This window comes from Anoplophora glabripennis, unplaced genomic scaffold (assembly GCF_000390285.2).
Source record: "Anoplophora glabripennis isolate ALB-LARVAE unplaced genomic scaffold, Agla_2.0 scaffold35, whole genome shotgun sequence".
NCBI lineage: Eukaryota > Metazoa > Arthropoda > Insecta > Coleoptera > Cerambycidae > Anoplophora > Anoplophora glabripennis.
In genome coordinates this window covers 1,166,694-1,181,848 of record NW_019417117.1, presented here as the reverse complement: position 1 = coordinate 1,181,848, position 15,155 = coordinate 1,166,694, and the positions used below count along the sequence as shown (strand labels likewise).

Here is a 15,155-nt window from a genome sequence, read left to right as displayed (position 1 = left end):
CTAGCAACAAATTTATTCTAATTGTTTATAAGACAAAAATTACAGTGTTTTTGTGGTACGTTTTTGCAGTGGTAAAAAATAATTTTTTTGCAATAAAATAATTTCTTCCAATAAAAGAAGTGTTTCTCTTTCATATGACACCCGCAGAATTAAAATATCTTGGTAATTTTGCGTGTCAAGTTATTGCAAAAATAATGCCTCTGGGATAAACATTTAGAATTTTGCAAAAACTGTTGGATGAATCGGTCTGAAATTTTAATCACATATTAAGGACTATAAAAGCCAACTAATTAGGCAGTATGAAAGTCGTAGGTTGACTTTTGCAAAACTTGTTTATTTAGTAATAATCGAATTTTGACAGTTTTTTGCAATTTCCCGAGCAACAAATTATCGTATCGGATTTTAAAAACCGCCATTTTAAAGGTTTTTTTATTCCCTACAAGTTGGTTACTTTCACATTATAATAAAAATTATCGTTTTTTTTCTGGTAGGCAAAAAAGTGATATTTTGGGTTATTTTAGACCTTTTATTGTTAATTATTAAAAAACCTCACCTGATGGTGTGTCGATTTTGCACATATTATACTAAAATTCACCCAAATTGTATGAAAAACTTTACAGATCCTTGGCTACTCGGCAGTCACCACCAGGTCATTTATTTTCCTCGTATCTCTGGACTAATGCTGTTACAAAGCCGTTAGTCGCGCGTTCATGCAGAATTGGACTTCACATAGTATCCCGATTTCATTTCCTTCTATTTTCTAGTTTTATTTATTTGTTATCTTAGCATTTGTATCCAACAAGAATCTAAATTCACAGAGTAATGTGAAACGTTTAATAAAATAATCTCGGCATCTTTTAATTTTCTGTTGCTTACTTGCTGGAGCTCGTAGATTAGCTTTAGCTATAGAATTTGAATTATTTAAAATAAAAGACTGGATATTTTTAGGAATTTTTGAAATTTGTAAAAACTTTATCGCGACATTTTTTTGCGAAGAATTTCACTGTGCATTCAAAGTCGCTGTTCCGAGAAGCCATCGTCATTTTCTTGTCAACTTTATTTTTTATTAATTGCGTCATATTGAATTATTACTGAATGAAAAACTATAAAAAAATCAGTAAAAAAGTACATACTTATATTTTTTTATGTATTTCCGTCCTGAAAATACTGGAAGACAATTTAAGACCATCAGGGTACAAACGCCCTGTACAAAGTTTTATCTCGTTGTATGATACGTTAAATTAGTGCCTAAGCTTTTTATATGCATTTTTTTAAATAAACTTAAAAACCGGAAAGTTAAGGTGACATTTATAACCAATGATAATAATAATACATTATGCAATACTGTATGAAAATCAGTTTTTCTTGCAAATACATTTTAAGGAAATGAAACTAGTAAACATATTTTGCTTGTAAAATGTCTGGGGATTCTAAATATGGCACCTTTTTTATTTTAGTCGGTGGCGTATCATTTATTTCTCAAAAGATTCTCTGTAATAAATTCATGACACTAGATTTTTTAATCAACTTAAACTGTACCTGATGGTATGGCCCAGGATGTTATTCATCATGTATAATTAGAATATAATTGCTATGTAGATTTTGGCTAAAACTAAGTTCAATTTTTTAAAATTCAACACCCTGTATCTTGAAAGGAAAGCATCTGTTGACAAATTTTTATTAAAGCTATACCTACTGCCATTAATTTTCATCATAGAATCTAATTGTGAAAGGACCTGTCTTTAGCAGACATCCTGTATTGGGATAATGTAGTTCTTTTTTAATGTTTTTGAAATAAAGGTTACTAATGACCTAGTTTTTCTTTAATTATAGTAGAAAAGTCCCTTTTTTGGTCACTTGGTCACTTTTTTAATATTTTGTGTTCAAGCTCTGCTCTGTTATCTCAGGGAAGTCCATAATGCACTGGCAGATTTAAGCATGCAATAACTACTTTATTTGTGGCCAGATTTTCAATTTGTTTGAAGGATTGCTATTATGGGAGTGTCTTGAACATTAATTATCATTATTTGTCATTAACAATTACACTGATTACACAGCACGTATTTGTGTTTCACATTATTTGCGTATAAATTCAGTTGTTGCAAGTCAACGTTTATTTCGTCGACGTTTCATTGTGGATTTGTTAGGCGCAATATTATCATCAGTAAGCCTAATACCGGCTAAAATAGTATTGGGGGATGGTGAAAAATAATCGAAATTGTTCATTTTCAGCCGCATGCATCGGAGTATTACACTCATTGAATATAAAAATTAGATCATGTAATAAAAATATCCAGGAGAGAGTAAAGTTGGTTTGTTTTATGCATTTGAGTTTCGATAAGAACCCCATCCCAAGAAAATCGCTTCACATCAAGGTATTTTAAATTTCTTTATAAATATATACATATTAATGTGTGAATTGAACTGACGAACGAAACAAACCAGGAACGACGACGTAAATTTTTAAAGGGCTCCCTATCTCAACTTCTTATTTACTCACCGAAGTGTCAAATTATTATTATGATTACGTTTTACTTATTTACTTATTTATTTTTTTTTGTATGTAAAAACCAATTTGTAATGACGCTTAGTATGAATTATAATTCTGTATTGTTACCGAAATTCTGTCTTCTGACTATAATGCGTTAAATAGCCTACCTCTTCTAAATATGCAAATTTTTGCCTACTTGTAAAAATTTACTATCTACATTGAATTAATCAATCGTTCTGTTCTTGCTTTCAGGAGGAGCTATTGCACAAGAGATCAACACAAGTGGTGAGTTATTATTAATTTTTAAGTTTAGCATAATTGACAGAAATCATTCGAAAGGAACACAATAACGTATTCCATCTTTTATTTATTGGGATTGAGTAAATCGTTTTTGTAGAACATGTGTAATTTGTTGCGTTTTTTCGTTCAAACTGGAAAGCTTTTGAAGACGTTGTTGGTGTTAACGATTACATATCGACGCGTTACTACGAAAACATGCTATCTCAAATTTAACTTGGAAACTATGCTATATAAAATTGTACTTGGAAAAAATGTTACCTAAACTTGTGTGTGGAAAACATGCCACCTCAGATTGAGCTGGGAAAACATGCTAGCTCAAATCTTAAAGAAAAAACATGCTATCTCTCAGAAAATTAAGTTTGACTAGTAACTTATATAATATATTTTTCAAAAAGAAATATGTATGTTCAGGTACACTGTTTATTCTATTTTTTTCATTCAACATTTTTCAATTAATTTTGTTAACTTACTGTAATAAACGATAAAATTATTAATTAAAAAAATAAAATAATATGCAGTGTGCTGCAACACGTACATTACTCGACGTTTTTTGAAATAACAAAGTATAAAAAAATAGTGTAGGTATACCTTAAAATATAAAAATGTTTATTATTACCAAAAAATCAATTTTAGAGATTTTCCACGAGTAAAAAAGTACATATGTTTTTTTTTATTACATCCGTCCTGAAAATATAAGACAATGTACGACCACCCTGTTTAGTTTAAACTAGTAAACATATTTTGCTTGTAAAATTTCTAAACATGGCATCTTTTTTATTTTAATTTATTTCGAAAAAGATTCTCTGTATATAACAATTGCATGCAACTAAATTTTTTAATCAACAGAAACTGTACTCGATGATATGGTCCCGGGATGTTATTCATCACATAAAACAGTTGCTATATAGATTTTGGGTAAAACTAAGTTCAATTTTTTAAAATTCAGCAGAACCTGTATCTTGGTCACTTTTTTAATATTTTGAATTCAAGCTCTGTTATCTGCAAATATATTTAAAACAATTTAACAAAAAAATGCAAAAAATTCAATTTCTTGTTTTTTTTTTACTTTATGCAAATAACTTTTTTCCGAGCAGAGATAGGTATAGGCATTGCTTCATAGAAAAAAAAGTACATAAAATTTCCTTCAAAACAAGAGGTTGTAGAGTATATTTGGATGAAAATTGACTGATATATGGCCGCTCAAACGTAGTCAATTTTCCGATTTTCGTCGCGTTTACCCTTATACGTTTTAATTCTCATTTTTTGCAAAAAAGGAAGGAAATAAGACGTTCAAGGATTTTCATCACATGACTTTTTCGAAGGGTCATTAAAAATGAAAAAACCGCGGGGTGCTATTAAATTAGAGGGCTGAAATAGCGCTTTTGTAGTTTTTTAAATATAGTACGAAAACGAAGCAAAATTTCGGTATAGTCCATAGGAAAAATAATAAATCTAAAATAATGTGGGGTTATTTAAGATAGAGAAAGGTATACTTTCACCAAGTTTTGTCAAAATTAAATTATTTTTGCGAAAATGAGAAATAAAAAACGAAAAATCAGAAAAAATACCTGTTTTTCGCATTTTTCTCGGAAATTTTAAGGTTATATTAAAAAGTGGCCTCTACAAAAGTTGTAGATTTTTTGTATTGGATACTTTTTTGTTTAACGTCAACTTTCGCCAGAAATCCCAATGATACAATTTTTCATAACTTTTCAACCCCCCAAATCAAACCTCCGCCGCCCCTGCTCACGCATTTATTTTTTTTAGGTTTATTATAAGCCCTTTTACCATTTCCACTTGTAAAAGTCCAGGTAACAATTTTTTTTTCTCCAAGTGTAATTTGGTTGGACTATTACGCTTAGTATGAATTATAGTTCTGTATTGTACCGAAATTTTCTCCTCTGATTATAATTCGTTAAACAGCCTACCTCTTCTAAATATGCAATATTTTTGTCTACTTACAAAAATTTACGGTTTACATTGAATTAATCAATCTTTATTTTTTTGCTTTCAGGAGGAGCAATGACACAAGTATTCCACACACAGGGTGAGTTATTATTAATTTTTAAACTTTAGTATTCCTAGTACTGCATAATTGACAGAAATTATTGGAAAGGAACACAATAATGTATTCTATTTTACATTTATTTCATAAGCTGGGATTGTGAAAATCGTTTTCGTAGAACATATGTAATTTATTGTGTTTTTCTGCTCATATTGGAAAGCTTTTGAAGACGTTGTTGGTGTTAACGATTACATACGAGTATAACCACTTACTCGGCGTTACCATTCTTTTATGGATTCCTATGACTTGCTAGTAGGCTTTGGCATTTGTGTTTAAATTCATCTATTTTGTTTTACAGAAAAATCACAAATATTATGTAGAATAAGAATCCGAGTTTTATTATTCTAAAAAGCCATTGCTAAATTCAGGGGAACAGCAAACATAAAAAAAGAACGAGAAATGGTCCGTGTTTCGACATATTTTTCCCTGTAACATTGAAAAATCAAAATCAAAAAAAGTCATTCTTTATTTTTTGTTTATTTGACGATTTTCTATATTGTTACAACTGCGAATCAAAAAAGTTGAATTTTGCATAAACAGTTGGCGAGAAATAGTAGAAAATAGTATGTTTGGAGCAATTTTTAAAATAAGTAAATATTTATAAATATTGATGAAACTTTGTAAACAAATAGTCATACACAATAATATGTATGTCAATTCTACCCTAAAAATCGATCGATCGCGTGGTTTTCGATTGACAGGATTGGTAATTAAGAAAATTTCAACAAGTTTATCGCGTACCGTGGGTTTAAATTAAAGTTTAAAGGGCGCACAATTTTTTAGATATACTTGTCATAATAAACAATGATGAATACTAAAAATAGTCCAATCTGGCCTTATGTTAAATTTACAAAAAATACCAGCTGACAACAAAAAATATGGTGATATAGGAAAAAAAGTTGTAAGAAAGATGGTGTATTTTTCCTGTGGCGCATAAATGGTGAAGTTAACCTAAAAAATTCATTAAAGTAAAAAAAAACGGTTTTTTGCTAATAAAAAAAAACTTGGAACTCCAATCGAAAAAAGTTAAATGAGAAAGTTGTAGCTATTAAAAAAACCTATCGATTTGTATTTTTAAATATATCGATTGCTATATTACTTTTCAAGATATATCGAAAAAACCGTAAAAAATCGTCTTTTTTGTTTTTGCTGTATCTCTTGCAAAGGTTTTGAAACTTGTTACTTGCTGTAAATGTAGCCGGCAAGCAAAAAAGTATATTTTTTTTAATTTGAAAAATATTACAAATTTTTCGACTTACAACGATTTTTAGAAAAAAAGGTCATCTCGAAAATCGGTCCAGATTTTAATAGATAGAGTGTGCCAAATTTGGATAAATTTGATGAAATGGTTTTCCAGATATTTAAAAAAATTGTTTTATTTTTGTTAATTTCAACACCCTGTATCTCATAAACGGTGGCTTTCTACGCCTATGTTCATAGAGCAAAGTGATGTTAATTTTTGCTGCATAGTACTTTCCCGAAGTTTGTCTATTAAAATCTGGACCACCGTGTATATCGAAAACAAGAGGAGATAAGTAGACATATAGTTCATAAGACGAAAAATTCTTTTTTTTTCGTACAATCACTCCCTGTATTTACGGGAGGTCTTTCTGAAACACCATGTATAAATACCAATTTGTAATTACGCTTAGTATGAATTATAGTTCTGTATTGTTACCTAAATTCTCCCTCGGATTATAATTCGTTCTTCTAAAAATGCAATATTTTTGTCTACTTATAAAAATTTACTATCTACATTGAATTAATCAATTTTTTTTCTGCTTTCAGGAGGACCAGTGGCACAAACAATCTACACACAAGGTGAGTTATTGTTAATTTTTAAACTTTAGTATTCCTAGTACTGCATAATTGACAGAAATTATTGGAAAGTAACACAATAATGTATTCCATCATTCATTTATTTCATAAGTACTTACCTGGGATTGAGCAAATCGTTTTCGTAGAATATATGTAATTTGTTGTGTTTTTCCGTTCAAATTGGAAAGCTTTTGAAGACGTTGTTGGTGTTAACGATTACATATAACTACTTAGTCGGCGTCGAGGACACAGAATTTTTTATAACCATTTTTTTTCCTGAATAAAAATGCAACAATAATTTCACTTGTAATTTTTAATGAAATCAATGACTTTTCTCATGATTTTTCGTAATTTTGAGCTATTCTAATAGATTCCTTTCGAAACGTAGGATCAAATTATTCGATTTATCGTAAATAGTTCCCAAGAAAAGTTCTATTCTAGTTGCGCCATTGATTTTGAAGAGTGAGAATGAGTTTTTTCAAACGCGATGTTTGATGTCGTTCGCTTGCCCCACCCTAGCCGAAATATCAAGGGACCCACTGACTTTGACAAAATTTCTTATGTACTTAACATACTTCCACAAATAAAGTATTTTTATTTGGGAAAGTACTCGGGTTGCCGGTTATGACAGAATTTTTTTGCCGCTACCAACTTAATTTGTTTGACAATAGGCCGTCAACTTTGACAGTCTGTAACTCCGTTGTTTTTCAACGAATCTTGACGATTTTTTTTTACTTAAAGCTCTTTTCATAAGCTTTTTGAATATGTAATAATATATAACTATATCACGCGCGTGCGTCGTATATTTCATTTTGCAACTAAGGCCAAAAAATAAAAAAAAATTCCAGATTGAAAATTTGAAACTTAAAAAAAATTATATATAATAAATAATATATTTTTAATAAAAATTTCCTAGACTACAATAATCCTATAAACAATACACGGCAAAATCTATAGCGTAAAAACTAAAACTAAAACTGGTTCATTACATACTCACCGAAGTGTCAAATTATTATTCTATTATGATTACCTTCTATTTATTTTTTTTGTGTATATAAAAACCAATTTGTAATTACGCTTAGTATTATAGTTCTGTATTGTTACCGAAATTCTCTCCTCTGATTATAATTCGTTACCTACCTACAGCCTACCTCTTCTAACAATGCAATATTTTTGTCTACTTATAAAAATTTACTGTCCACAGTGAATTAATCAATCTTTTTTTTGCTTTCAGGAGGAGCACTGACACAAACAATCATCACACAAGGTGAGTTATTGAAAATTTTTAAACTTTAGTATTCCTAGCACTGCATAATTGACTGAACTTATTGGAAAGGAACACAACAGTGTATTTCATCATTCACTCATTTCATAAGCACTTTATCTGGGGTTGAGCAAATTGTTTTCATAGAACATGTAATTTGTTGTATTTTTCCATTCAAATTGGAAAGGTTTTGAAGACGTTGTTGATGTTAACGATGACCATATAACCACTTAGTCGGCGTTATCATTCTTTGGTCGATTCCTATGACTTGCATATTCGTATTCGGAAATAATGCATTTGTATGAGCAAAAATGGGACGTTCTCATATTGATGTGTGGGGGACGAACACTTATATTCTTGTTATTGAATTGAAGTAAGTAACAGGGTGTCCTCGAAGATGTCCTAGTTGCTCTATCCAGAAGAAAGGGCCCTAGCCGGCGGGGCCCAGCCAGGACAAAAGGAGGTCCCACAAAGCGCCTACACCGGCCGCATTTGCGGTTGGGGTAGACGACGGATGGGGCCCACCTACGAACGGCTGTCCAGGCCTACACGAGATGAGGCAGGATAAAGAGGGATAATCCCCCTCGATCCTAAATCATTGTGGTCAATTTATAGCTATGGAATAATGGCGCGAGTTGCTCTAAATGGACTTATCACCCCTTTAAAATATCAATCATTTAGGTTACCATTTCGTTTTACTGTCCACGAACCAAACATAAAATTTATCATCTCTAAGAAAAATAAAGAATAAACGAAAATAAATTTTTTATACAAGGTCCTATAACTTTGAATAGAAGTCACATTTTTAACCTTTTTTTTCATAACTCATACCCCGTCGCTGGACAGTGTGACATTGAACAATCTCTCGGGTTAGTTGCAGCGCATAAACACTGCGGTATGCGTTGTTGTCAAGGTTTTAGGAGAAAGTAAAATTTCACACCACCCGCTTAAGGCCCTCCCATCCCACATAAACGAAAATTTAACTCTTTTAAAAAAGATAATACCGTGAAAAAGTACCTAACAAGTTATCTAACAGCAAACACAAAGAGTAATAATTATACAGGGTGTTTTTGATTGGAATAGCATAAATGATACCAGTGAATCTATATTTCAAAAGAACACGATCTACAAAAAATCGCCTTAGTAAAATGTTCACCCCTGAAAAGATATGGGCCATCAAAGTTTCCAAAAAATTATGATAATTGGCTGTAATTTGAAAACCGAACGAGGTACAAATAACAAATTTTTTACAGGTTGTTTACTAATACAGATGCGAGTTTTCAACTATTTTTCGAAAATTTTAACCCCTCGAAAGGGGTTGAAATAACCACCCCTCAAGCCATTTTTTGCCATAACTTTTATATTTCGTAAAAACTCGATATCCAAAAATACGCATTAGATAAACTGGTTCTTTTAGAAACTTTTACCTCTCTAGCAATTTTCCTTTAAAACTTTTCGTTTATTAATAAAAAAATAAAATGTATTACCATTCACCTCACACCGTATATGATTGCAATCAATCAAAGAAAAACTAAGTGTGCTGCTGTCATGCCAGTTGTCACAATTAACTCTTCTGTAAGTTGTCACTGTTATCAGCTAAATACTTTTTGGGTGTAAATTAACAAGAATTATGCCAAATTTTACTAATGATGAATATGTGGACATGCTACAAGTGTTTTTTTCTACGATCGTGCAAAATTTACTACTTATTGCACTACCTACTGTGCCAAAAGTTTAACTTTTTTTACAGTAGTACAAAAAAAATATTGATTACAAGTTTAATCTAAGCATATCCATAAGTACTTAACGTCTGACATTGACAATTTGCGCAATTAATTTCCAGTTGTCAGTTAAAATTTTAATATTATGAAAAATACTGTTAAATAAAATATAAAAATAAGTAAATGTTCTGTTTGCTCATCTGATTTTTACTGCGTAGGTATATTCAAAATTTCTTCCATTTGTGTCCTAACACGCCTCAACACACTTGAGCCAAAAATTGTCTCCTTCGTTGCATTTTCTCTATACCTACCACTCGCAGAATTCTATACGTGTTGGTAAATCTTTCACTGCCTGGATTTGCTGAACATGATATAGATATAGTGAGTGAAGCTTGTGTTTGTTGTGTACTCATATGACATATTTTAAATGTTGTGGGTAATCTTCGAGTATTAGTACCAGAATTCTCTTCGACAGTGTTTTAAATTTCTGATTCTAAGTTTCGTGCCCTCTCAGTTTGTTCGCGTCGTATTGGTGTTCAAAGATTCCATACTTGCATACATTTTCTTATTTGGCACTTGTCGCTCAGGATAATCCATCTGATAATCGACTTCCTTCAGCAACATCCTATTCTTCAAGAAAAAGTAGGCTCTACCCATATCAACTCTCTTGATTCGTTCACATGATTTTCCATAATGTCATACAGAAACTACACAAAATTACACTAAGTATATCGTCACTAAGCATTGAAATAAATAACTTTATTGGTACACTAAACAAAGAACTTCACTAGTTTCAATTTTACTATAAATTTAAACTAAAACAAAACACGTACACATATTATAGAGTTATTTAAAATAAATGACTATAATGTCATACAAAACCTTGTAAATGAAAACACAAAAATAACTAAACATTGATATAAATAACTTTTTTCGAAAATTGTCATCAAAAATGGACATTTTCGTTAAATTTTCAGTTGACAAAGTGAGTCTTTTTTGTCACTTGGCTGCAAAATATGTACTTTTATTTTTCACTTAGGCTATATAGCTTGTTTATTACTAGGAAACGAAATAAGAAAACAATGTCATATCACTCTAGAGCGAAGTAAGCGGACCCAAATATTATCGTACGCATTTTGACCCTATTTTGTACCCTTCTAGTAATAGTATAGTAAAAATAGTAAACAGTATTTCAAAAAAAAATAGTCGATTTTTTTGGCCCAGTCTAATAAACATGCAATTTTATTATCTTTACCAATTTAAGATTATTCTTTATTACGGAATAATGATGTGAAAGATTAAATGTATAGTCGAAACAATACCAAATTTTATATAAAAAAGTTTTTTTAATAGACAAACTTGCAACCTTTTAAGCTAATTATTTATGTATTTTAAATTAAAAATTCATTAAATCCAGATATAATCAACAGTTAAAGGTAAAAAGCAGCAAAGCTCCATAAATAAACAAATTTTTATGTAGATTTCTTCTATTTTTTGAAAAAAGAGCCTTATCAGCGATGTTCTTTGCAGAATATTTCTCATTTTCACCGCCCAAAGTCAAATTCTAAGTTTAGCCAATTAATCTCAAACACCTCGTGGAAAATATAAATTTTTCAAGAATTCAATATCTATTACGATTACAGGCCAAACTCTAATAATAAAACGAAACCCTATTCCCGAGCACCGAAAATATACACCTCGCTTTACCCGTAACCAAATATAAAAACCAATAATGCAACGTAACGCACCTGCACCTGGCAATTCATGTTCCACATAATCCCCACGCTCCGGCGGAATGTTAGGGGGGCCCTCGGCAGCCTGGGGGGCAGCGTTATCACCTTGCAGCCAATCGTGGCCCTCGCCAGCCCATCTCCCCGCCACGTCCGCCTGGACATTAGCGTAATCGCCACGCTCCTGCGGCTGCACGTTATTTTGGGCCTGTGCCGCAGCGTTGTTGCCTGCCAACCACTCGGGGCCCTGTTCCCTCAACCATTCTATACGAAGCAAAGGAAAGTGATTGAGGTGGTGTTGTAACGACCGTTCGTGAAATATCCACCCTCACGTAAACTTTGGAATCGATAACAATTTTTTTTTAGTCTACAGGGCGTGCGATAAGTATTTACTAATTTCTCGGGAGCGTACAGGGAAGGTTAAAATAACACTACTTTCCTTTATAATTTTTTTTCCCTTTAAATTAGAAGGTGGTTTAAAATTTCTAGGTACCCTTTTGCAGCTTGATACCTCCGTCAATAGGATCACTAGGAAAAATATTATAGGATGCTCTAGCACCATTTTGAAACCTTCTATACGTTCCTAAGAGGTTAGTAGATACTCACCAAACACCCTGTATTACAGGCGAACATTTAGAGTGGATATAATTACTATATAATGAAAACAATGATTCCAAAAAGTTTCTTGAAAAACTGTGATTATTTAACACGGCAAAAGAGAAAACAAAAAGATGGAAATGTACACACAAAAAAAGTATGACTAACCACATCTCGTGAAAAGAGATAAATAAAACGAAAAAAACAAAAGCACAAAGAAAGACAATGAAAAATTTACAACGGAATTTGAAATTGATTTTTGAAATTAGAAAAAAAGAAATATCCGAAAAAAGTATTTACAAAAACAGATAAAAATTATCGTGATATTGAATTCAAAATACCACTAAAAATGTATTATTGCTTTTGCGCCAAACTGTCGCACAATATAAACTATATCAAATTCTACAAATTACAAAAATTACACGTATTAGAACATTTATATTGGTGACTCACTAAAAGCTTGACATAGTATTACTTTCACGTTGGAATAACTCACCCGCTCTTGGCACATTATCCCCATCGGCATCGTCCACACCCTCTTCCGGTATATTATNCACTGAAGATAACTAAATTTTATTTCACTTGTTAAGTAGGTGTTCCATACAACCCTAAAAATCTTGCTATTGAAAAAATAAAACTTGTTTATTTGGTATGCCTGGATTCAGTTTTCTATAAGCTTTTCAACGAGCCCCCTCATGCCTTATGTTTCCATTTGAAAAAAAAAGTAGGGGTAGCTGGGGGTTAGGGGGTTGAAGAAATATTTATTATTACATAACCGAAAGATGGGAAAAAATCAAAATCAGTTAACGTGTTCCGGCGTTTAAAAAAAATAACTCATTCAAAAGATTTTTATTCCGTACTTCTGGCCATCCCTGTATATTAATGTGCGAGATAAACTGATGATCGAAAGAAACCACGAACTACGACGTAAATCCTGATGCCCCCGCTACCTCAGCGTCTTATTTACTCACTGAAGTGTCAAATTATTATTGCAATATTGCAAAAATGCAATATTTTTGCCTACTTATAAAAATGTACTGTCTACATTGAAGTAATCAATATTTCTTTTTTTGCTTTCAGGAGGAATACGGTCACAAACAATCGATACAGCAGGTGAGTTATTATTAATTTTAAAACTTTAGTGTTCCTAGTACTGCATAATAGACTCTTTTAGTGTGACGTCACATAAAGGCAACCCGCTAAAAATTGTCATAGTTGAAATTGTACCGACCGAATTTGACCCTAACAACTTCAAATTAATTTATTTTACAAGTATTTAAGAAGAACCAATTCGTAAAATTGATACATCAATGTGCTTAAATCTTATAAAAAAAACTATATAAAAGAATATTCCTAAATTTAAATAAAGTAAAAATTTAACTTTAACCGTGTTAATCCTAATGCACATGCAGTTGATATCATTAGCGTATTTTCTGTAGTACTCTTTGATTTGTTCCATTTGCTGTCATGTAGTAGACAAATTGGTGTGAGCAAAAATGGCAAGAGCTGCCATCTAACAGCATGTATCAAATCCTTTGAGACAGGTACATACAAGTGGATTTGGTTATTTGTACATCACTTATAAAAACCAAAAAGTGTGATATGTTTAGATAAATATTCCCCACAGGTTTAATGTATGTAAATTAGCACTTTACCTCGACTGTATACAGGGTGGTCCAGATTTTAATAGACAAACTTCGGGAAACTATTAAACAATAAAAATTAACATCACTTTGCTCTATGAACATAGGCGCAGAAAGCCACCGTTTATAAGATAAAGGGCGTTGAAATTAACAAAAATAAAACAATTTAAATTTAAATATCTGGAAATCGGCTTTATCAAATGTATCCAAATTTGGTACACATTTTTTTTTCAAATATTTTCCCTAGTTTTGTATGCACATAGTCCAAATTCAAATACCAGTGGCGGAGAAACGAGGATGCCGATTTCTTATTTAAAGTAAAACTTCTACGCCACTGAATTAATTGGTAATATGAATACATTTTATAACGGTCTGAAATATTCCGGATGAAAAAACATTCTTTTATTTTTGTCGAAAAGTGAATTGTTTACGAACGAGTTATGAGACATATTATCCAAGTAAATAAAGCGTTGAAATAAGGAAAATAAAACGAATTTGGGTGAATATTACCAATTATTCAGTGGCGTAGAAGTTTTACTCTAAATAAGGAAACAACGTCCATGTTTCTCCGCCACTGGTTTTTAATTTGGACTGTCTGCTACAGAACTAGGAGAAATATTCGAAAAAAAATATGTACCAAATTTGGATAAATTTGATGAAGCTGTTCAACGCCCTGTATCTCATAAACAGTGGCTTTTTGCGCCTATGTTCATAGAGCAAAGTGATGTTAATTTTTGTTGTTTAGTACTTTCCCGAAGTTTGTCTATTAAAATCTGGACCACCCTGTATACAGAGGAGACAGTTTTTTGTAGACAAACTTTAACAGGAGATAGAACACATGTTTTGAAAAAGAAAAGTTAAATAACATATTTTTTTTAAATAGCCATTGGCGTAGAAGTGTTCTATTTACGAAAGGGGTTGAGCACCCACTCCACTCCGCCACTGTGCAAGTTTTTGAACATTTTTATCGCTTGTTTTATGCCCCTTAATTAATAGGCATTATCTCCCAAACATGAAAAAAATCTAAGCATTCGTTTATAAGTTATAATGAATATTCGAGAAAAAAAATTATATTCAACACTTCGTATCTCGGAAACGAAGCCTTCTACGACATATGTTTATAGGAATTTTTCATTTTAAAAACATGTGTTCTATCTCCTGTTAAAGTTTGTCTACAAAAAACTGACTCACCCTGTATATTTTTTATGTATATCCGTCCATAAAATATTGGAAGAGAATTTTCACACAACTGTACAAAGTGATAATAATACTGAATGAAAATCAGTTTTTCTTGCAAATGCATTTTATGGACATGAAACTAGTATACATATTTTGCTTGTAAAATGTCTGGTGATTCCAAATATGACATCTTTTTTATTTTAGTCAGTGGCGTATGATTTATTTCGAAAAAGATTCTCTGTAATAAAAACTGCAGGCCACTAGATTTTTTCTGTATCTGTTGACAAATTTTTATTAACACTGTCGCCATTAATTTTCATCATAGAATCTAATTGTTTGAGGAGGTT

The 15,155-nt window shown here is 31.5% G+C and overlaps 1 protein-coding gene across 3 annotated transcripts in view; it reads left to right on the top strand.

Annotated features, from left to right (window-relative positions):
- Positions 1-15,155, top strand: part of LOC108912459 — a 122,793-nt gene that overhangs the window by 89,614 nt on the left and 18,024 nt on the right. For all 3 annotated transcript variants that reach the window (XM_023455941.1, XM_023455942.1, XM_023455940.1), the window contains exon 15: positions 13,067-13,099. In XM_023455941.1, the coding sequence (XP_023311709.1) occupies positions 13,067-13,099 (33 nt within the window). The remainder of the gene's footprint in view (positions 1-13,066; positions 13,100-15,155) is intronic.